Source organism: Rhinatrema bivittatum, chromosome 7 (genome assembly GCF_901001135.1).
Source record: "Rhinatrema bivittatum chromosome 7, aRhiBiv1.1, whole genome shotgun sequence".
NCBI lineage: Eukaryota > Metazoa > Chordata > Amphibia > Gymnophiona > Rhinatrematidae > Rhinatrema > Rhinatrema bivittatum.
In genome coordinates, this window is record NC_042621.1 from 89,296,899 (window position 1) to 89,319,983 (window position 23,085).

Here is a 23,085-nt window from a genome sequence, read left to right on the forward strand (position 1 = left end):
TCACATGTGTCTCACTTCTTGCAGAGACTGTTCATATGTGTGTGAGGGTAAACAGCAGTCTGGTGATTGTGGGGAGTGGCGAGGAGCAGGCAGATGGTTGGAATGGGAAGGTGGGGGATGAGGGAGGAAGGGTGGGTTGGATGGAGAGATCTTTTTTGTAATTTGGAAGGGGACAGGATATGTAATGTATGGCCCACTATTTGTTTTGCTGGGCAGAATAATCACTGCATTTTGGCAGGGGATTGCCCTAGGCTGGGGGTGTGCCCTCTTTGGTTTGAAATGGGCGTAATTAGTGCTGACATTTCCATAAAATATTTCTATGAGTAAGATGGAGCTTAGAATTGTCTCTTGGAATGTGGCGGGGCTGGGATCCCCTATTAAGTCATAAAATTCTTAAAATGTCACCAGGCTGATATTGCCATGATCCAGGAAACCCACTTATATGACATAGAGCATGGTAAGCTCCAAAGGTGGAGGATTGGTGAGGTGCACTGGGCTTCTTCTGGATCTATAAGGGAGGGTGTTGTCATTTTAGTGAATAAAGCTAACCCCCTTTCTTTGGAAGCAACCATAATGGATCTGGGTGGTTGCTTTATCATTCTTAAGTGCTCCTTGATGGGGAAGCTTTGGGCTTCTGTAATGTATGTGCGCCCTATTAATTATGACCCATGTTTCTTTACAAGTCTGTCAACACACTGCAAAACTTGAACAGGATTCCATTATTATTGGGGGCAAATTTAATCTTGTCCATGACCCCCACTGGATAAATTTCATGCTGAGCTGGGTGAGCACCTGATTGGACACAAAGGCGTTCTTTTATTGTGCAAGCAGCTAGATCTGTTGGATGTGTGGCCTGTCCTCCATCCAATTGAATGGGACTATACATGTGTCGAGGGCCCATGTGATGCATTCCCAGATTGATTATTTCTGTCAAACATTTTTTCAAAAATGACAGGGACTGCAATTGGTCCTTTTGAGGTGTTGGACCATGCCCTTATCTAGATTGACTTGTGGTGGGCAGCCAATGGTGGGGGTGGTACACAGTGGCGATTTCCAGCTTTCTTGGCTTGAGATCTGGGTTTCCAGGTTTATTTAAAAAAGAAGTGGACTAAATACCATGAGTATAATAAAATGCATGCTGAGGAACCTGCTCTTTACTGGGAGACAGCAAAGCAGTGCTTCAGGGGGACATAATTGCTTTTTTGAATAAAAGACGAAAGGATATTGACAATGGAATTTTGTGACTAGAGCGACAAGTGCGGCATGATAGTCATGGCTAGGCAATGGACAAAGCAGTCAAGAACTAATTATATTTCATCTCCAGTGGCCCTTAATTCACTTATCCACCAGAGAACATCTAAATCCATGTTTTTCTACAAATATCACCAATTTTATAGGACAAGTTATCTGGCTAACTTTAGCTGGATAACTTGTACACTAACCAGTTTACTAAATATAGATCTCTAAGAATATTTCGTTCCACGTTAATCTTAAAAAAAAAAAAATTAAAAAAAAAATGCTATACTGGGTCAGACCAGTTGTCCATAGAATTCAGCTTCCTGTCTGACAGTGACCAGTCTGGGTCACTGGGAAGTACCTGACAGATACAAATGAGGAGATCCCTTGCTTGTTGCTCACTCCCAGAAGTAAGATGTGATTCCCACTTGGCTATAATTGACCTTGTCACATTATAAATGCTTTCATGCTGGTTATTTAGATCTAACTAGGCCTCATCAGAAAGAGACCTGATCACATAATCTGAACAGACTGAGCTTCTTTATTATTTCCAGGGTAACCTCTGTTGCCCCATGACCTTTGATTGCAACCTTATTGACAAAGTCTCTTGCTGAACATTACATACAGTAAACTACAAATATTATATTCCATATTACATCTTCCCCTTTTTCTATTATGAAAACTTTCACATACTAGAAAACAATCTTAAGGGCAATGAAGCGTATCTTATTTTTTTTGACTTGGCAGTTTTTTCCTCCTTTGGGTTTCTAATTCAGTTGGAAGCAGTGTTGAGAGCCTGGCTCCAAGAGCATTCATTTACAACTGAATAGACTGTCCTATGCCCTCTGAAATGGATGAGATGATTTTGCTCTAGCTGTTGTTTCCAGACTATCAATCCAGTCTAATGGTTTCACTCTTTAGCCTGATCTGATAGTTATGACTTTTTATAGATCAGACTCCAAAGGCCTTAATGAGTATGGTATAGTCTTCTGGATTAGTGCAGGATTTATTTGATCAATAATGAGCTGGATATACTTTTGATTACGTCTGGTCAATGCACTATCTAGAGTAAGGAAGAGCGCATGGTGAGTCATATCGATTAGTAACTAATGCTGTCCTGTCCCAAATTTTTTCATCATCTGTTTTGAGGTAAACAGGTCTCCTGGGATGAGATCTAGTAGCAATTTCCCTGAATGATGTCTGCTGTAGAAAGACTCATAATTATGTTTAGCTTTTTATTCATTTCTTTTGCATGACAGTGAGATCAGGTGCTGGTAGTGAAAGACAGGTAGTGCTGAGAGTTTGGCCTATTAAAAGCTTTATCTGGACTCTCCTTTGTAGATTCTCTTGGCATAGTGTGATAGTTCAGTAGGGAAAGATGTGATCTTGATACAGAAATCTCTTTTGCGGTGGCTACCACTCTTTCAGCCAGTCTTTTCATTTGGAGAAAATACGGGATTGTTGTCACATGGCAAACATTGTATTGAGCTATGAAGTCTGAAAATGATTGGGTCTTAAACTGTGGTCCATTGTCAGTTACTAAGGTCTTAGGTGATCCACATCAGGTAAATTGGCTCTTTAGTCTTGTGATTACTGGTGTACTAGAGAGGGGTTGGGTAAGTGCATGATTTTGATCCAGCAAGAGAAGTAGTCACCTTTTAAGTTTCTCCCTTAACTTCATGTAGGTCAGCTGCCATTGACTATTCCACATGTTATAGAGCCTAGAAAGCAAGGTTCCTCACTTTTCTGTGTGACCTACTTATCTTGGCACACTGCTGCAAAATGGCCCACTTTCTGGCATTTCTTGCATTTTCTGTCTAAAACTCGACAGATGATTTCCACCACAGCTTCCACATTTTCTCATTTATTACTCTGTGAGCCTTGTTCTATGCTATAACTAAAGTGTCATCTTATGAATTATCCTGTGGGAATACGATGATCCATGAATGGCATTCTGGTTGTGATCCTGCCTGTTATGCAGCCTCCCAACCACCAGAGCTCCCCGTGGAGTTGCTCCTAATCTTGCTCCAGTCATAATATCTGTGATCCCATGACTCAGCAGGGCTCAGCCTATTTAACCCTGCCTCTGTCTATGCTCAGTGCCTTGTCATTGAGTCTTCTCAACTCTCTGCTTGGCCCTGTCCTGTCTTGGACTACTCCCTGCCCTCCAGGCCTTCCAGCCTTGCTTTGCTTTGCCTTGTGGCCTTTTCTGGCCTTCTGTTCTTTTCTTTGTCCTGTGGCCTTCTCAGGCCTTTTGCTTAGCCTTGCCAAGTGGCCTACCTGGCCTGCTTTCTAGCCTGTTGCCTTTGGGCTTTTGTGTTTCTTGTTCTTTGTTCAGTCTAGTCCTGTCTGTTCCAGTGTTTCATTCTTACCTGCACCCTATTCCATAATCCAGTCCTGCACTATCTTAGACTCCAGCCATGCCTTTCTTTGTCTCAGACTCCAAGTTCCAGCCTGCACTTCAACTCCAGCCACAGTCTGTCTTGCCAGCTGGCAGAATGTATGGGCCCAACCTGCAGGGGAGGTGGCTGGTATAGGCCGAAGATTCTCCAGCTTTCTCTGTCTGTCCTGAAGTCCTGGACTGCCCCTGTGATGCTTAATCAGCCCACGCTGGGCCCTCAACCATAACAGTTCTATCCTGTCTGACTTACTGGATAGGATGGCAATGTTTAAGTTGGTTAGCATACCCCAGAATGGGAGTTTTCTTTGGTTTTGTCATGGTATTTAGTTATTGAAGCATCAGAGTCACCATTTGGAGAGGAAGTGGCATAAGCGCAGGTTACTATAAGACAAATATGCATGCCTGACTTATTATAGATTAAGTCAGCCCAGGGCTAGATTTAAGATTACAGTACCCATAGGCAGAGGATTTGGGGCAAGGGATTCCCTCTTTCTCCTCCCTCTGGAAATAGGAGATCAGCAGAGGAAATCCAAGATTTTGGGCATGTTCAGAATTTGACACACGAAGCATACGCCTTTGTTGCCTATGCCTAAATCTGGCCTTGAATCAGTCTATCTAAAGCAGCCAATTGTTTTCAGCTGACAACCAACTTAAACAATTGTTCTAACTGATTCACCATCTTACCTGTAAATAATTCAAAGTTCAGCACATTCCTAGCCAAATTTTGACATGTACACTTTGCTTATTTTTTGACCTTAAGACTATCCAATTGTCCTTTTCCTCTATATCATAAACAGGGACTTTACTTGTTGATGCAGAAATGAAACAGTCCCTCTTAGAGTATATTCTTGGTCATGGGGGGGATAGGGAGACCTGTAAAACATATGATATGTCTCAATCTTCTCTGGATGTGTCTGTTGTCAATAGATAATTTTCTTTATTTCGGAAATGTACCTCTGTCAAGATGGAGAAATTTCTATCTGCTTTGAGGGCTACTACCTCTTTAACTGATCTTTTTGAAATTTCCATACTGGGTCAGACCAAGGGTCCATCAAGCCCAGCATCCTGTTTCCAACAGTGGCCAATCCAGGCTACAAGTACCTGGCTGTTACAATTCCCGGTCTCAAGAAGCCTGCTCCTACCTCCCAGCACTGGGCCTGGGCCTCGGCTCGTCTCTCCTCGGCCACACCTGGTGGCCGCTGCTGCGGCCCTGCCGGCACCCTGGTTCGGCCCAGGATTGCTTCTCTCTCTCCCCTCCGCGGTGGAGGGGTGCTGCCACTTCAACCTCCTCACAGGCCGCCTCCCAGATGTGGCAAAGGAACGACGCAGCCGCCATGCTCTGCCTTCTCCTAGGTGTGTGTGTGTGCGCCGTCATCTGGGATTTAAAGGTGCCATGGCAGGAAAAGTTCCTGCGGCCCTAGGGATGATGTTTTCAACCTTGAGTATATAAGGCAAGCTCTGACAGTCAGAGCTTGCCTTGGCAATGGGTCTCCTCGCTCTCGTTTGCTCAAGTTCCAGAGTTGCTGTTCCTGTACCCATCTCCTGCTCTTGCATCTGCTCCGTATCCCTTCATTCCAGTTCCCGCTTGTTCCCTGCTTCCTTGGATAGACCTTTACCTGCCTTTGACCTCTGGACCGGACTTGACCACGCATCCTGCCACGTCCACTGAACTGGATCTGGTTCCGCCTTGGGCCTTTCTCTCTTGGCTGCCACTGTGTTCTCGCGCCAAGTTCCTGGGATCATCCACGCAGAGGCCCACCTAAGACCAGCCGGCCCCAGTACCCAAGGGCTCAACGTGCGGGGAATGTGGGCTGGTAGTGGTGAAGCTCCTGCTGGCCTCTGCTTCCCATCCAGCCTCGCCACCCGACAGTGGGGACCTGTGGGGGGTTTCCCCCCACAGATGGCGCCAACACCACCTCTGGCCAAGGGTCCATGATCGCAACAATCTCTCTTTCTCACAGTGACCCTATTGAACTCTTTGGAAAAAGAGTTTGTAAGACTGATATTAAAAAAGGGGTGGATTGGATCCAAGGAATGTTGCTAATTATGGCCTTGTTTTATTCTATGGTTGAGTAAGCAGTTTATATTCAGTGTAGAGTATATTTGTCTAGCATTAATACATTTCATCCATTCTAGTCCAGATTTCAAAATGAACCATAGCACTGAATCCGTTTTAGTAGCTCTCCTTGATAGAATACAAACACAGGCTGATAAGGAGCTGAATGCCCTTTTACTTTGGTTGGATCTTTCAGCGGCTTTCAAAACTTTGGATCACAGGATGCTTTTGAGGTGTATTGTGTCAGTATAGGGGTTAAAATATATAACCTTAGTTTGGTTTTCTTCCTTTTTGCACAGCAGGACTCAGGGTATTTTATGAGGGTAAAATATATTCCAATGTTCCAAAGGATTCCGTGCTATTACTGACTTTATTCAGTCTGTATTTGGTTCCACTTGCAAGAGAAACCTAGAAATTCAGACTTGATTTTCATGTTTTGCTGATGTTGTTCAGCTTCTGGTGTTTGTGGGCAAGGACCCGCCTTTAGCTGTCACTGACTTTAACGGTTTGGAATCCATTTTTAATTGGTTCAGTCATTATAGATTGAAATTGAATTCTGAGAAGTCTTTTGCTGTGGGTTTCTAGGAGAGAGACACCTCCCATATTTCCCCAGCTAGGTATTGCCCTGAGCCCATCCTTGGCTGTAAGAAACTTTAAATGTGCCATTAGATTCTGCCTCACATTTCAAGTGTAGTACATTTTGATCTTCTGCCAAGTACACTTAACATTTGTAAAATTTAACAGTGCTTGTTTATGCACTGGTCACATCTAGACTTGATTATGGAAAGTACTAAGTATTACAAAATACCATTGTATGCCTGATTCACTTTCTCCCATTCTCTGTTTATGGGGAAAATAGCTTGATGAATCAGTCCCTAAATTAGTTACTGGTGCTAAGAATTCTGACCATGTCACTCCAGTCTTGCAGGAATTTCATTGGTCACCTGTACTAGCTATATCTATTTTTATGGTCTTTCTATTAAGTGCTTACAGTGGGGGAAGCCTAAATGTTTAGCTGATTGACTAGCATGATATGATCCTGCTAGATCGGACGTCTTCTCAGCACTGTCTTTCAGTGACCCCCCCCCCCCTTCTGTTTCAGAGGCTCAGTTTCCTTGTATATGTCAATCTGCATTTAAATGTTTTGTACTGAGAATTTGGAATTCCAGTCATCTAGATTTGCATAAAACTTGAATTATCTCTGGTTCAGAAAGAAGGTAAAGGCATGGCTGTTTTGTCAAGCTATAGCTAAGAGTAATGTGTAATACCTACTGTGTCAGTATTTTAATTTTGTATTGTATATTAACATTATACTGTACTTTTTACATGATGGTATCACATTCTCACAAGCTTGCTCACACATATGCTCACTGATAACACTGTCATGCACATCCTCTTACATATAGTTCAGTGACTAACTAATGTAATTAAAAATAAAAAATTTTTTAACTTACATTGTGATAAACGTGTGATCATAAATTATTTATAGGAATTGGTTGAAGGTTTCATATAATCGTGTAGGCGTCCCTGCACCACGAATGCATGGTATAATCATTACCCTCCAACCTCCTCCTTATGTGAATGTTTCTCTTAAAAGATATATTTTACTTATTTTCTTTTTCAAATAAATGTATGAGACATCCAATAAAGTTGTTCTTATGGACTTCAAACTCTGTGTGCTTTCCCAGGACGCTGTGTCACGATTACATTAGTATGGTAAGTACCCCAAACCCATCTGCTATAAATCAATCTGTTCTTAAAAGTCCCCCTCAGGGGAATATGTTATGCAACAAAGTTACAAACAGATGGTCATTACCACACCGTCCTTCACAAACACGCTGTGACTTAACTTAAAGGTCTTCACCGTTTCCCTTAGATTCCACAAAGGCTCACTGCTTCTGAAAGTGTCCAGATTTTGACTCTCTCCCGTTCTTAAGTAAAAAATATCATTTAAGAAAAAAGTTCACATAAGGAAGAGGTTGGAGGTTAATGATTTATACCATGCATTCGTGGTGCAGGGACGCCTACACGATTATATGAAACCTTCAACCAATTCCTATGAATAATTAATGATCACGTTTATCACAATAAATTTTGTACCACTGTCGTGTAGGCTTTACAAATTAGTAATTAAAAAAAATTCCTATATTGATAGTAAAATATCTTACAGCAGATCGCTGTACCGAAGAATTTCTTCGGTACAGCGATCGAACAAGTTGTATTCAAATTAGCCAGCTAATTTTAGGACAGCTCTTTGATCCAACTAGACTTAGGGGGTCATTTATCAAAGTGCTATATGGCGTTTTCGCATGTGTTAAGGCATTTTCGCATGCAAAAACACCGTAAAGCATGGTGCGATGCAAATTAGGAAAAGAGGAGGAGTTTGGGGCGGGATTTCTGGCCAAGTGGGCTGGCTTCGCAATTTGCAAAGCCATATTGCACAGTATTTTTTGGTTTAAGTATGTTTATTAACAGCAATGTTAACTGGTACAAGAACCACACATTATCAAACATTTTGGCAGTAAAATCGTCCTCAGTCTCTCATGTTGCATTTAACCAAACCTCATTACAAAACATAACATATGAACATATTAACGATGCGCTAGAAAAGAACCTGGTCATATGAAACAAGCAGAGGAGCAAGAATGAGGAAATAATACTTTTGGTATAGACCCGGGTCTATAAACATATGAGCCTTGTAATGATGCTGCTCAAGAAACATCAACCATAGCGTAAACATTGTAGAAAGAGCTCGCCCCTTCAGTACATACCTCATTGCTGTCGGATTTTCCAGTCTCCCCTTACCCCCTATTAACCCTCCTTTTCCCAGTCCCTTTGAGACCACTTAATATCCTTAACACATGTGATCCCGGGGTTATCGAGTCCTAAGTGGCCCCTCCCTTATGTCCCTAAAACCCTGCCTCCTCTTTCCCTCCCCCCCCCCCCCCCCCTTTTTAAGTTCCAATATTTGATATTGTTCAAATCTGGACACCTTAGAGTATTCTCCTCTTGTCCCAGCAGTTGTGGACGTTCTCGTGTATTGTGTATACACCTGGTGACAGATCTCTACTCATCAACATTAAAAATGTAATAGATCAGTAAGTAGTCATGTGTATATATACCTTGAAATATATGAATATGTAAACATGCCAACATAGAAACATGCAGATGTATGAAAACTTGCAAGCATAGAAACATACAAATATATGAATGGTGGCTATCAGCAGGTCTGATAATCTCGTGTACCCAGGGAATGGATTAACATTCATTACTGAGGATTTTCCCTCTCCAAATATGTCACCACCCCCCTCTCCTAAACATAAAGGGCGCCATTGACATAACTATACAGGCAATATTACATCTCCAGCTTAGGACACTGAGTCATCACGGGTTCGTGAGGTATGACCGCATGAGAATTCAGTCACCTGGGCGACACCAGATCATTGAAGAAATGGTTCAGCTTCCTTCGGCAGTAATTTCAAATAGTCAGACCAGATTCTAGTCGATGTTGTTTGATATGTTACAGACTTTTGGTGTGCAGTTAGCTGTTCTCGTTGAAGTAATTGGTGAAATTTAGTTTTCCAAACTGCCTGGTATTGGGGTTTTGGCTCCAACCATTGTGCTAGTATAGCATCAATTGCTATAAGAGTGAGTTTGCAGAAGAATTGAAATTGATCAGTAAAAACCTTCTCAGCTTCTGCTATTCCGAATAGCCATAGCAGTGGATCCAGTGGTATGGAAATGTCCCACAACTTGAGCGGAATCGTTTGTAGGTATTGCCAGAAGCGCTCCACTGCCTCGCAGGTCCAAAAGCTGTGGTAAAAATCAGGCTTTCCTGCTTCACATCGGATACATGCTCTCTCTGATATAAGGCCCATGTGGAACGCTGTATATTGTGGATAATAGGCCTGATAATAGAACTTATATAATTTATCCCTCAGGGCTACATTCTCACTAACTTTAGGGATGATTTGGAAGCAGGCTCTGAGATCCTTCTCTGAGATGGGTCTGGGCAGCCACTTATTCCATTTTCCCTGAATAGCAGCGAAAGTTGTTGGATGAGATAACTGCATGATCGCCTTATAATACTGGGTGCACCGAGACCGTTTACCATCAGGCCCTTGTAATAGAGATATCAGTTGGAAGGATTGCTGAAACGATGGAATTATTTGGAGTTGCTCATTGATGTAGTTTCTTAATTGTAAGTAGCCGTAGAAATCTACTTTTGGTATATTGTATTTTTCTTGTAAGCTTTGAAAACTATGTATATGTGCTGGATTAGCCGTCCAATCAAACATTTGCATGACCGTTGTCAACCCAGAATGCAACCAGCGGTAAAAGGAGCGCTTGTGAAGTACCCGGCATAAACATTGGGTTCCCTGTAATAGATTGACATATGGTTTTCTCCGGCTGTACTCGTAGAAAATAGCATATATGTTTCCAAGCCAGCCGTAACGGATGGACTATCACACTGGACTTAAGGTGTTGTGGAAGCATCTTGTTTGGGCTTTGCAGAAGTGCACTCTGTGAAAAGGGAGCAACCCAGTGGGTGATGTATTGAATAGGTGAAAATCCAATCCTTTAGGTGTCGCATGAGGCTAGCACAATTGTAATCTCTTAGGTTAGGGCAATTCAGTCCTCCCTCTCGTTTTGGTCGCATAAGGATAGATAAAGGTATCCGTGCCCGCTTCCCGCTCCATAAATATTTACTAAGCGCTGAGTTAATATCATCCACGTCCTTTTTCCTCAGCCATATTGGCAGCATACTAAATAAGTAGAGCCATTTGGAGGAGTAAAATTTTCCCCGAAAGGGATAAAGGAAGAGATTGCCATGCGTTTAGTTTTTGAATTAGCTTTTGTTTCCGAGGAATAACATTCAATGAGTAGATATCTGTGGTCTGTGCGGGAATGTGGATTCCCAGGTATTTTAATGATGTAGCTACCCATTTTAAGGGAAAAGTACCCGGCCAAGTGCTTTGTAGGCAGCCCGAGACATCCAATGCTTCACATTTTTCCACATTTATTTTTAAGCCCGCAAATCTTCCGAAATCGGATTGTAACTTCAGGACGTGTGATAGAGCAGATTTGGGATTAGTCAAATATACCAACATATCGTCTGCAAAAGCCGCTACTGTAAAGGTATCCCCTCCTATTTGTTGGCCGTGAATATCTGGAGAATGAGCCAATTTTCGAAGCAGAGGGTCCAGAGAAAGAATATAGAGAATCGGAGACAAGGGACATCCTTGTCGAACTCCCCTTCGTATTGGAATTTCCGCTGATATAGAATCATTAGCCACAATGAATGACTTTAGATTATCATAGAGAATAGAGATTGCCTTTACAAGAAGTTCAGGGAAGCCAAAGCGTGCCATGACAGAGAACATATATGCCCATGACACCCGGTCGAAAGCTTTCTCGGAGTCAAAGCTCACTGCCATGGCAGGGACCTTAAAATGGTGCGATGTCTCCAGAGCAGCCACCAGCCTAAGAACATGGGCTCCGGCATTCCTGCCGCTTACGAATCCCGCTTGATAGGAGGAGATAATGGATGGTAAAACTGCCCCTAAACGAATAGCCATGATCCTTGCATAGATTTTCAGATCGTAATTTAGTAAGGATATTGGTCGGTAGGAAGCTGCTTGCTCCGGGTTTTTCCCTGGCTTGGGTAAAACTGTGATATAAGCCTTGTTAAATGTAGGTGGAAAGCCTTTCCCCCTCCACGCTTGATTGTAGAATGAGGCTAGGACCTCCGGAAGCTGAGATCGCAGAATTTTATAATATTCTGCCGGGAATCCATCCGGTCCCGGTGATTTATTGCTCTTTCCGGTTTTTATCACTCCCAGCACCTCTCCTGCTGTGATGGGACGGGTAAGAAATTCTCTTTGTAGGTCAGTTATGGATGGCATCGCAATATCACGGAAGAAGTCGTCTTCGTCACTCTGAGTTCCCTCCCGGTCTTCTTGATAAAGGAGATCATAGAAGTGCCTCAGCGCATCCAGGACTCCCTCTGTATCCGTCACATAGTTGCCAGAGGGTGATTTCAAGCCATTGATGTAGGATTTTTTCCTTTTTATGGCAACCATCCTGGACAATAATTTGCTGGATTTGTTGCCATGCCTGAAAAAGTAGTGATCTGAAGATTTAATAGAGTTCACTGATCGCAAATGTAGATATGCATTCAAGGATTGCAAACAAGTCCAATATGCCGTCTTATTGGTATTAGAGGGATCTCCTGCCAGTTTGGCCTTAGCTTGCTGTAGTTGTGATTCCAAGGTGAGAATTGTTTGGTTCAGCTGTTTATTCTTTTTCACAGTGTATGCAATTATTGCGCCGCGGAGCACTACTTTGCTTGTTTCCCAAAATAAAGATATGTCATCTAGGTGCTGTCCATTATGATCTTGGAAAGTGTCCCACTGTGTCTGTAGATACTTATGGAACTCCATGTCCTTGAGGAGATGTCCAGGTAATCACCACGTTTTTTGTGTCTTTTTTTTCCGATGCAAACCACATATCCACCCAAATCGGGGCGTGGTCTGCTATTGCGCCAATATCTGCCGCTGCCACTTTTGAAAACAAGTTGTGAGCCACCAGTATATAATCTATTCTTGACATCGTCCCGTGGGCTCTCGACACATGGGTATAATCCCTTGTCGTCGGATTCAATATTCGCCACGGGTCTACTAATCCCAATTGTTTACACAGTTGTAATACTCCTGCCTGTTTGTTTTGGCGGAATCCTGTTGGGATCTGAGATTTGTCCACCAGAGCGTCCATGACACAGTTCATGTCCCCAGTAACTAAGATATCGCCTTGCATGTTGGCCAGCAGCAGATTAATGATGTTGGTAAAAAAAGACTGTTCAGGTGTATTAGGGCCATATATATTGCACAGTGTAATGGGTGTCCCTGCCAAGGTACCTAAGAGCAACAGAAAACGGCCGTCAGGGTCTGCTATTTCTTGACTCAAAGTGAAAGGTGTATTTTTATTGATTAAAATAGCCACACCCCCTTTTTTGCCCCTGGCTGGTGAATAATAACAGTCCGAGACCCATTCCCTGCACAATTTTTTGCTTTCCTTATCTGTGAGATGAGTTTCCTGGAGGCAGGCGATATTTGCTTTGAGTCTTCTGAGATACTGATAAACCTTTGTTCGCTTTATAGGAGATCCCAGTCCATCAACATTCCATGAAATTATCCTATACTTACTCATCGTTAGCTATTCTAGACCATTTAATGAAATCAAGAAGAGATGTGAATTGAGGGGTCCAGGTTCCCAGCCTAAACTGTCCCTCAGCACTCCAGACTGTCAGCAAATGTCGTCCACTGGTGGTCCTCTCTATCCACCTCTGCCGCTGACAAATCTTCAAAAGGCTTAAATCGTAGTCCAGATTTTCCTCATAGCTTATGTGATTTCCCCCTTTCCCCATTCCAAATTTATACCCTCATCCCTGTGATTCCCCTATCTGAGATCTCTTAAGTGAAAAGGTCCTCTTACTAGAGGCACACGGAGGTCACGTTTTTGAAGCGTTCCTGCTCCACAGCAGAAACCATATATTTACAGAGAATTAATATTTATTCTGTGTTTACACTGTCATCCCTACGAAGTAATAGAGGTAAGGAATTTTTTTTTTTTTTGTAATTATATGTTTATTAACAGGAGAACCAATACATCACTTCCGTTAAAACAGTAGTCAAGTCAGGCTAATACAAAGTCCGACTAACCCACAATATGTAAACCAACAACCAACAATACAAGGTACAAACAAAATTTGTAGCATGAGTATCAAGCACATCCCCAGTGGGGTTCCACCATACTTTTCTCCCCACCCCAGGAATCCCTGTAATAAAAGAAGAAAAATAATAAAGAAACAAACTGAGGAAATGAAAATCATAAGAAAAATACAATAAACAAAGATAATATCCCAAGACCCCCCCCCCCCCCCCCCGCCCTCCGCCCTCCCCGCTATCATATACCTAGAAATCAGTGTGAGGTTGAGGCATACCACTTCGTGTATATGTCCCATACTTTGCCCAGTTTAGCCAAATTGTCCCTTCGAATAGCCGTCAAGAATTCCATATAATAAATCCATTTCAATCTGCGCAGGACATCAGCCAAAGTGGGTGCACATAAATCTTTCCATTTCAAAGCTATTTCACCCCGCACTGCATGTGCCACTGCCCGTAGCAATAAACCATGCGCATGAGCGTCCTGCGAGACTGGGATATGTAACAAGACTTCCTTCGGATGGAAGGGGGTATGCGTACCCACCAAGTCACCATACCATTTTTCCACTTGTGTCCAAAGAGAACGGATCACCGGACAAGACCACCACAGGTGGTAAAAATCTCCCTCCAGCCCACAATTCCTCCAACATAACGAATCTCGTCGCAACCCCATGGTTTTCATTTTAAGGGGTGTGAGGTACCAACGAAATAACATCTTATAACCGTTCTCCACCATGGAGGCTGCCGTAGAGGACCGCCCCACCGCTGAAAAACAAGTTTCCCACTCATCTTCCGATAATGGTCCCCCCAGATCCTTTTCCCAAGCCTTTATATGACTCGGCTTGCCCACTACCGCACCATTTAATAAGGAGTACAATTTGGAAATCGTTCCTTTGATCAAATGAGCACTAGCGCAATAACCTTCCAATAGCGTTTTCCCTTTTAGCATATCAGAACGCACAGGGTTAGAGCGGAGTAAATGACTTATTTGTAAATAAGCATAATACTGGTCCGACTCCAGGTGAAACATGTTTTGTATCTCTTCCCAAGGCCGTACCCCCTGGTCAAACCACAATTGCCCCAAAGTAGTTAAGCCTGTACTCCTCCAGACCCGAAAGGTTCGGTCCGACCAACCGGTGAGCACGTCCCTGCAACCGTGGATCGTGGTAGAGTGTAAAAATTTCCTATCCCCAATAAACTGCGTCCTCCATCTCCGCCACAGCCCCAGGGTAACTAAGGTGCACGGAGATCGAGTACCCAAATCAGAAGGTATGGGCGTTATCCCCCAGAACCAATCATCGTAGTGGACACCCCGCGTCAAGAACTGCTCCAAACGCACCCACTGCTTAACATCTTTACAATTGTGGAAGTCCACCATTACGCGTAATTGAGATGCAATATAATATTTGAAGAAGTTAGGGACCCCCACTCCTCCATCCCGTTTGTGCTGATACAACACCGCCCGGGCTACTCGCGGAGGTCGCCGTTTCCATATAAAGGAGAAAACTTTAACCTGCAACTTTTTCAGCACAAGAGCTGGTACAAAACAGGGCAAAGTTTGAAAAAGATATGCAATCCTAGGCAGAAAGGTCATCTTAAGGGCTGCAATTCGTCCCATCCAGGAGAGCGTCAACCTGTCCCAAGTTTGTAAATCCATTTCTAGTTTTTTAATTAAAGGCACATAATTGAGCTTATACAGCTCGTGGTACTCTGGTCCCAGAAATACCCCCAAATATTTCACAGACTTAGTGTCCCATACAAAGGGAAACTGAGCTGTAAGCCCAGAAATCATGGCCTGGGAGAGAACAATCGGCAAGATCTCCGACTTTTCCTTATTTATCTTGAACCCAGATACCTGACCATAATTCTCCAAAATGGGTAATAAGCTCGCTAGCGAGCTGGCTGGATCTGCCAGAGTAAATAGCACATCATCTGCATAAAGCGCCAATTTATACATATTATCTCCAATTTGAATCCCTTGAACCCCCTCCGCCTCCCGGATTCGTGTAGCTAAGGGTTCTAAACTTAATGCAAATAACAAAGGTGACAGCGGACACCCTTGGCGGGTTCCCCTCTGCACCTCAAAGTTCTCAGAGTATCCCCCGTTAATTTTTATACAGGCGGCCGGGGAGCGATATAATTCTTGAACCCATGTGAGAAAACCCCCGCCTAGCCCCACCTTTCTCAGCACTTGAAACAGGAAGGGCCAATGAACCCGATCAAAGGCCTTCTCAGCATCTACTCCAAACAACACTGATGGAGTGGAACTCTGTTTAGCAAAGTGTATGATATTGACCACTTTGCGGATATTATCACCCGCCATCCTACCAGGCATAAAGCCAGCTTGATCATCGTGCACCAGTAAAGGAATGACAAACTTTAAACGGTTAGCTAGTATTTTTGCTAATAATTTTAAATCAATATTTATAAGAGAGATGGGGCGATAGGAACTGCATAACAGCGGATCCTTTCCGGGTTTAGGTATGATCGTTATGCCCGCCACGTTAGCTGCTGGTAGCATATGAGATCCTGTCCCCAGAGCATTGAACATAGCCGCCAAAGGACTCACCAGCGCATCCTTAAATTTCTTATAGAAGAGAGGGGTGTACCCGTCTAATCCAGGGGCCTTGCCAGGTTTCAACTCTGCTATAGCGGCCAACACTTCTGCAGAAGTAATAGCCTGCCCCATACCCTCAGTCAGGGAGGCCTCCAAACACGGTAGCTGTACCCCATCTAAATATTCCTGGATACGTTCCTCTGAAGCATCGTTGTCCTTCGAATATAGATGCGCAAAAAATGTATTAAATTGCACTCTGATTTCTGTCCCTACCGTCGTCACCTCCCCCTCCTGTGACTTAATCTTGGTAATCTGGGATTGCACTGCCCTAGACTTCAAAGTATGAGCCAACAACTTCCCAGCCCTATTCCCGTGTTCATAGTAAGTTTGACGCACCATATCCAATTGGTGGGCCCGTTCATCAGCATCAAGCTGCTGTAACTGATATCGGATATCCCCTAATTCACGTAAGAGGGCCTTAGAAGGCGCTGCTTTGTGAGCCGCTTCCTTTTGTTCCAGCTTAGCTCTCAAAATATTGCCTTGTTTAAGTTTTTCCTTCTTCCTGCCAGAGGCAATGGCAATTAATTTGCCCCTTATGACCGCTTTCAGGCAATCCCAAATCACCACGGGCGTAGCCTCCCCTGTATCGTTCAAAGTTAAGTATTCTTGAATGGCTATTCGAATATCTTGCTCTGCTTGTTTATCTTTAAGGATAGAATCGTTCAGCCGCCAAAAGCGGCGACCAGTATCTGTCCCTGTAGTACGAAAGGACCACCAAATAGGAGCATGGTCAGACCAAGTAAGTTGACCAATACCAGTATCCACTGTTTCCCCCACAAAGGAAGAATCTGCAAACAGGTAATCAATTCTAGTATAAACCTCATGCGCTTTCGAGAAATAGGAGTAATCCCTATCCGTGGGATGGCTTTCCCGCCACATATCCACTAGTCGCCATCTTGCGATAAATGTATGGAGAGCCCTGCTGTCCACTGTAGCATAATGTCCTATGCCAGTGGAACAGTCCAGTTGCACATTACAAACTAAATTGAAATCCCCCCCAATAATTAACCGCCCACAAGATGAGTTAAGTAATTGATCATCTAGCCTCTGAAGAGTGTCCCTCTGCATTTTATTAGGATTATAGATATTTACCAATGTATACAGAGTCTGATGAAAATATATGGACACTATTATAAAACGACCCTCTGGATCACGATACACAGATGCCAATTGCCCCACCAGATCTCTGGAAATTAGAATCCCTACCCCGTTATACTTAAATTTAGGGGTACTGGCAGCTAAAAATACCAGCGGGAAGCCCACATGATGCAATAAATTCTCATGGCGTTTACGCAAATGCGTCTCCTGGAGAAATATGATGTCTGCCTTCATCCGAAGGGCATCCTTAAACAAACTATGACGCTTAGCCGGGTGGTTAAGACCCTTCACATTCATGGACACTATTTTAATATCTGACATGATCAAGGCCTGCCACCCCTCCCCCCGCTGAAACTTGGAAGTCGCATCCCAACCTGCCTTACCCGAGAAAGCGTCACACCGGACCAACAATGGCTACCCCACCCTACCCCACGGAAATCCAAAAAACGAAAAACCCCCAGTAGAACAAAGACCCCAACCCTCCGCACCCCCTTCCCTCCCCTCCCACTACCCCATCCCCCCTCCCTTATACCAGTTCCCTGCCAGAACAACATTGACAAGGAAATTTTGAGGTGAAGTGCGTCTCTCCACTCCCCTCCCATCATCCTATCATACAAATTGTAATGAAGCTGATAACTGTGCACAAACATGTAACTAGGAATTCAGCAGTAAGCATAAAACAATCATACATGATATAAAACTCAGTCACTGGTGACCATTCATTCCATGCTCTCCCAGAGAAGAACAGAAAAGATAGTCACTGCATGGAAAAAGGCACCCTCCGAACAGGCACGACAAAAATAACACCCGCCCAACTGGGCTGAAGAATAAAGGAGGCATGTCAGGTAACGGGCACTGTGGATCCGGCCGCCATAGTAACATTAGAATCCGAAGAATTCCTCCGCAGTCGCGAGCCCGATGGCCCCTTGCGCTGCCATCGCGGGCGGTCAGCAACCTGCAGCTTAGGGGCTCCATTCCCCATCACCGGCACAGTGAGACCCTCCTCCGCCATAACGGCGGCTGCTGCTGACGCCATCTTGATGAATCTCGTGCGGCCATCTTTAGTGAAAGCGAGGCCTGTCGGATATACCCAGCGATATTTCAGATTTGCCTCTCGTAGTATCATCGTTACCGGCTGAAAGTCCCGCCGTCTCTGAAGGGTGGCCGCCGCCAAATCATTGTAAATTGTAACACTATGCCCTTCCCAGCTAATAGCGGTCATCTTTCGGGCTTGTTGTATTATAGTCTCCTTCAGGCGAAAACTGTGAAGACAGGCGATAATGTCCCTGGGTACATTTGGCCTCGGTGCCCGTAATGTCCTGTGGGCTCGATCCAGAATAATGTCACTAGCTCTAGTACCCCCCGACTCGGAGCCAGAACTGAGAATAGTTTCACAAATTCTCTGGACCACAGAGGCGGCATCCGCATATTCCGCCGTTTCGGGTATACCCCTCACCCTTATGTTTGCACGGCGGGAGCGGTTCTCCAAATCCTCCATTTTGAGGTGCAGCTCCTCGTTCGCCTTTTGAAAGCAACTCGACATCTTTCCGGAGAGTCGACGTTTCCATCAGCTGCCCCTCGACAATCCCCTCCACATCTTCAACACGCCGGCCAATATCCCCGATTTCGGATCGGAACTCGGTTAGCGCTGCTTGCATTTCGGAGCGCATTGATTTAATATCAGTTTGGATTTCTCTAAACCAAAGCTGAAAGTCATTTTTAGTAGGTTCAGTCGACTCCGACCCTCGTGGTAATTCTGCTCCGGCAGCCTCTGCCCCCGAGGCTGGTAGATCAGCCTGCTGCGTGGCATCCGCCATTTCATGAGCTCCCGGTGCCGGCTCCTCACACAAGGCCGCGAATCGAGAACCACCAGGTTCATAAGAAAACGCCTTGAGATCCGTAGTTTTCCTCCTGGGATGCATCAGTGGGGATTTAGACGACCCCTAATGCGATCCAGAATCAAAAATTTGCCAGAAAACAGCTATTATTGCTCAATGTAAGATGAATGGGAGCGGAGCGATCGCCTCAGACATCCATGCTGCTTGGATGACGTCACTTCCCCCCGAGGTAAGGAATTTTTGAGCTGTTTCTGGTGAGTCAAAGGAGTGCCCGTTCCCACCATGCCATATCTTAAGGATCGCTGGGTATTGCATAGCAAATTTAATCTGTTTTTCCACCAATTTAGAGCATGTGGGTGAAAATGCTCTCCGTTGTTGAGACACCTTTGCTGAAAAGTCCTGCGCTATTCTTATTTTGTGTCCATTGTATAAGACTTCCCCCTTTTTCCTCGATGCCAGCCAAATTTTTTGTTTATGGGCATAGCTTAAAATTTTTGCGATGGCTATCCTGGGGCGATTTTCTGAGTCTTTTCGCGGGCCCACCCTGTGCGTCCTTTCAATGTGCAGCCTGCCCTTGAGCTCGGGTTCCCCCACCGCCTCTGGCAACCAGTCCTCCAGAAAGGCATCTAGCTGTTTCTCATCCATGGACTCCGGGAGCCCCAGGAATCTGAGATTTGCCCTCCTGGACCTATTTTCTAGGTCGTCAAGTTTAAGTTGTAATTCTTTTATCGTTTCCTCCTGTTTGCACATTTTCCCCATTTGCGCCGTCATATCGTCTTCAAGCAGGGAGACTCGTCCCTCAACCTGCTCGATACGTGGTCAGATTTCAGTGAGGGCTTCCCTTACCTCTGAAAGTTTCTCGGATATCCAGGCCAATTTTTCGTCAAGAGTCGTTGTGATTTATGTCTTTTAAGGCCTCCGCTGTGAGAGAGCCCTGCAACGCTGACTCTGCCTTGCACGCGGCCATGGCCATCTTGCCTTCTGCAGCCGGTTTAACCCTCTCCTTCTCTTTTCGGGCACTTTTAGACGTCATAATTCCTGGAGAACGGTTCATGTAACTTACAATCGACATGTGCCGCCTTCTCCTTTATCGTGGGAAACATTTGAGCGGTTTTAAAGGGATTTCGCCAGTAGTTTCGTGCCATGGAGCCGGGAGCCGAAGCTAGGCACGTCTGCTTCAGCTCATCCCCTCACGTGACCTCTCCATTGCACAGTTTTAACGTGGATTTTAACTACACCTTTTTAAATTTGCGTTAAGCCATGCGATATGGCTTTATTGCAGTTTGCGATGTTTTCGCAAATAGCATTTTCAGTATTTTAAGCTGCTGGAGAAAGAGAGAGAGACTAGCTATAAGGCCCTCATACTAGGTAGGTATTTATACCTCTATAGGAGGCCCACCTAGTTACTTGAGGTGAGGTTTAGGTATTAGTGTAGGGATTAGGGGCTACTTTGGCATGCAGAGTGCGACATACGAACAGGAACGGTGCACTCTTGTGAAGATTTGATGAGCTTCGGTGTGAGGAAACTCACCCAAAGATGAGATTTGTACAATGTTCTCTCAAACTAACTTGATGGGAGTTTCCTCACTCCGAAGGTCATCAAATCTTCACAAGAGTGCACCGTTCTGTTCGTACATCGCACTCTGCATGCCAGTGGCCTCTAACCCCTACACCAATACCTAAACCTCACCTCGAGCAGCTAGGTGGGCCTCCATATAGAGGTATAAATACCTACCTAGTATGAGGGCCTTGTAGCTAGATCTCTCTCTCTCGAATTGCAACAATTGTGGTACTTACCGCAAAGTGCGAAAAAGTTATCGAAGTCTGCAGTAATACCTATGCGAAGCGCTAAGATAGCGCACTTTGCACTAAACAGCCTATTACCATAAAACACGCCCCTTTTCCTATCGCATGCAATATTTATTGCATTTTGATAATGTAGCCGACTAAGGCCTGGATTTATCTGGCTAACCCAATTCCTCCCAGTTACGCCCCTAACTTAGTACCTGATTAACTAAGGGTTTTTCCCATAGACACAAAATGAGAGAAAAGCCTTAATGAATCAGACTCTTAGGTGGATAAAATCTAGCCAGCTATCTTATTAGGAGGCTAAACTTTAGCCAAATAAGTGACCTAATATTCATTTAGCTAATGTCCCAAGTTAGCTGGCTAAATACTTTTGAATATGGACCTATTTATCTACACATCCTAGATCACTGATTTTTTAGCTTCATTGGCTTTGAAGCAGAATTATTTTTTCTTTTGAGGGTTGTAAAAACATTCTTGAGTGGACTGAACTGTAGAAGCACACATTCAATCCAGACACAGTCCGCATATAAAAGTTAGCCGAATAAACTTATCCAGCTATCTATGAATGTATATTCAATAGTGCAGCCATACTATTGAATATAGCCAGCCCAGATCTAGCTGACTAACTCAAGTCCTCCCAGTTACTCTCCAGGAACACCCCTAACTTTGCCAGCTAAATTCTAGCTAACTATCTTATTAGTTGGCTACAGTTTAGTTGGATAAGTGCCCAAATATTCATTTAGCCAGCTACCTTCTGAGTTAACTGGCTAAATGCTTCTGAGTATGAAACGCCGGGATTTTAATAGCTAGTAGGTACCCTGTAGTAGGGTTAATTTCTTTAACAGTACTGCACATTGTGCTGTTCTAAACCTGGCTTTGAGACCTCTTCTTCATTGGCATGATAGGGAGGGGTTACTATTTTGCAGCCTTTGGGAGAAGAATTACAATAGTTTCAAGTAACTACTAATGAGATTTAGACAATACAGAAGGCTGCTTCTTGGAGGAATCTTCCCTTCTAGTTGTAGACCAACCGCAGTTGTCAACAATTGCAACTTCACTGCTTCACTGTAGTAATTTTAATTCTTTGTTTTCTGGTTTGTTTCAGATGCGATTTACATTGTAGAGAAGATTTACTATACTTCCACACCGGATGAGCAAGGCAGTGCCAGATTTTCTCTTAACTCGCCTAGTGACTGCAATTATTCCAGTGACACGAGCAAGCCAGATACAAGTGTTTAAATGCAGAATAGAAACCAAGAAACAATGAAACTGAAGAAAGAGATCTCGTTGCTTAATGGGGTCAGTCTCATTGTGGGAAATATGATTGGTTCAGGGATCTTCGTCTCACCCAAAGGAGTATTGATTTACAGTGCATCCTATGGGTTATCCCTTGTTCTATGGGCACTTGGTGGAATATTTTCAGTAATTGGAGCTCTCTGCTATGCTGAACTAGGAACTACTATCACTAAGTCAGGAGCCAGCTATGCATATATTCTAGAGGCCTTTGGAGGTTTTGTTGCATTCATTCGCTTGTGGACTTCACTCCTGCTTGTGGAACCAACTAGTCAGGCAATCATTGCCATAACGTTTGCAAACTACCTGGTGCAACCCATCTTTCCCTTCTGTGAGCCTCCATATGTTGCATCCCGTCTCATTGCAGCTGCCTGCGTTTGTAAGTATACCAGAAAAATCAATGTTTTGTGGATATATACTGTATTTTGTTTCTATAATAGTAATAGTTCATTTCAAAGTTCAGTATTTTCAGGCAGTCTTGGCTGTTGAAGTCATTGGTTTTATATCTAGAGCTGTGGAGTTGTAGTTTATATTTTTCAAGGGTGGGGTACTGGAAATGATGTATCCGAAAACTGGGCAACCTTATGGATCCATGGAAAGATGAAACATATATGAGTAAGTTCATGTGAAATTTTCTGTAATCAGAAACCAAGCTCGACTAGTCTCTTGATTTGAACTTCCAGTGCAATATTGTTTTGGTAAAAATCAACACATGTGCAAACACTTGGAACCAAAGTTAATCCTACATTTCTAAAAAAAAAAAAATTAGAACTGATAATTTGATTTTGTTTGTTGAATTCCATCATTATTTCTTACTTATTGAAAACAATATTTAGAAATAGTGAGGAGTGTAAAAAGTTGGTGAAAATGTCAAGTATTAAGAAATAGAGTAACTCTGATATTAGATGGGCTCAGGTTTCTTATATATTTAGAGGGTGTGGGAGAGAATAATCTCCAAGGACCTCCAGTGGGGGGAGGGGGGAACACATTGCAATGTTTGCTCCAGCTGATAG

General features: G+C 43.8%; 1 protein-coding gene across 4 annotated transcripts in view; it reads left to right on the top strand.

The window, feature by feature from the left end:
• SLC7A6 (solute carrier family 7 member 6) overlaps positions 1-23,085 on the top strand; it is a 182,020-nt gene that overhangs the window by 9,683 nt on the left and 149,252 nt on the right. For 3 of the 4 annotated variants that reach the window (XM_029608654.1, XM_029608653.1, XM_029608656.1), the window contains exon 2: positions 21,885-22,451. The exons of the other annotated variant lie outside the window; for it this stretch is intronic. In XM_029608654.1, the coding sequence (XP_029464514.1) occupies positions 22,019-22,451 (433 nt within the window). In that variant the 5' untranslated portion in view covers positions 21,885-22,018. The remainder of the gene's footprint in view (positions 1-21,884; positions 22,452-23,085) is intronic. 4 annotated transcript variants of the gene reach the window in all.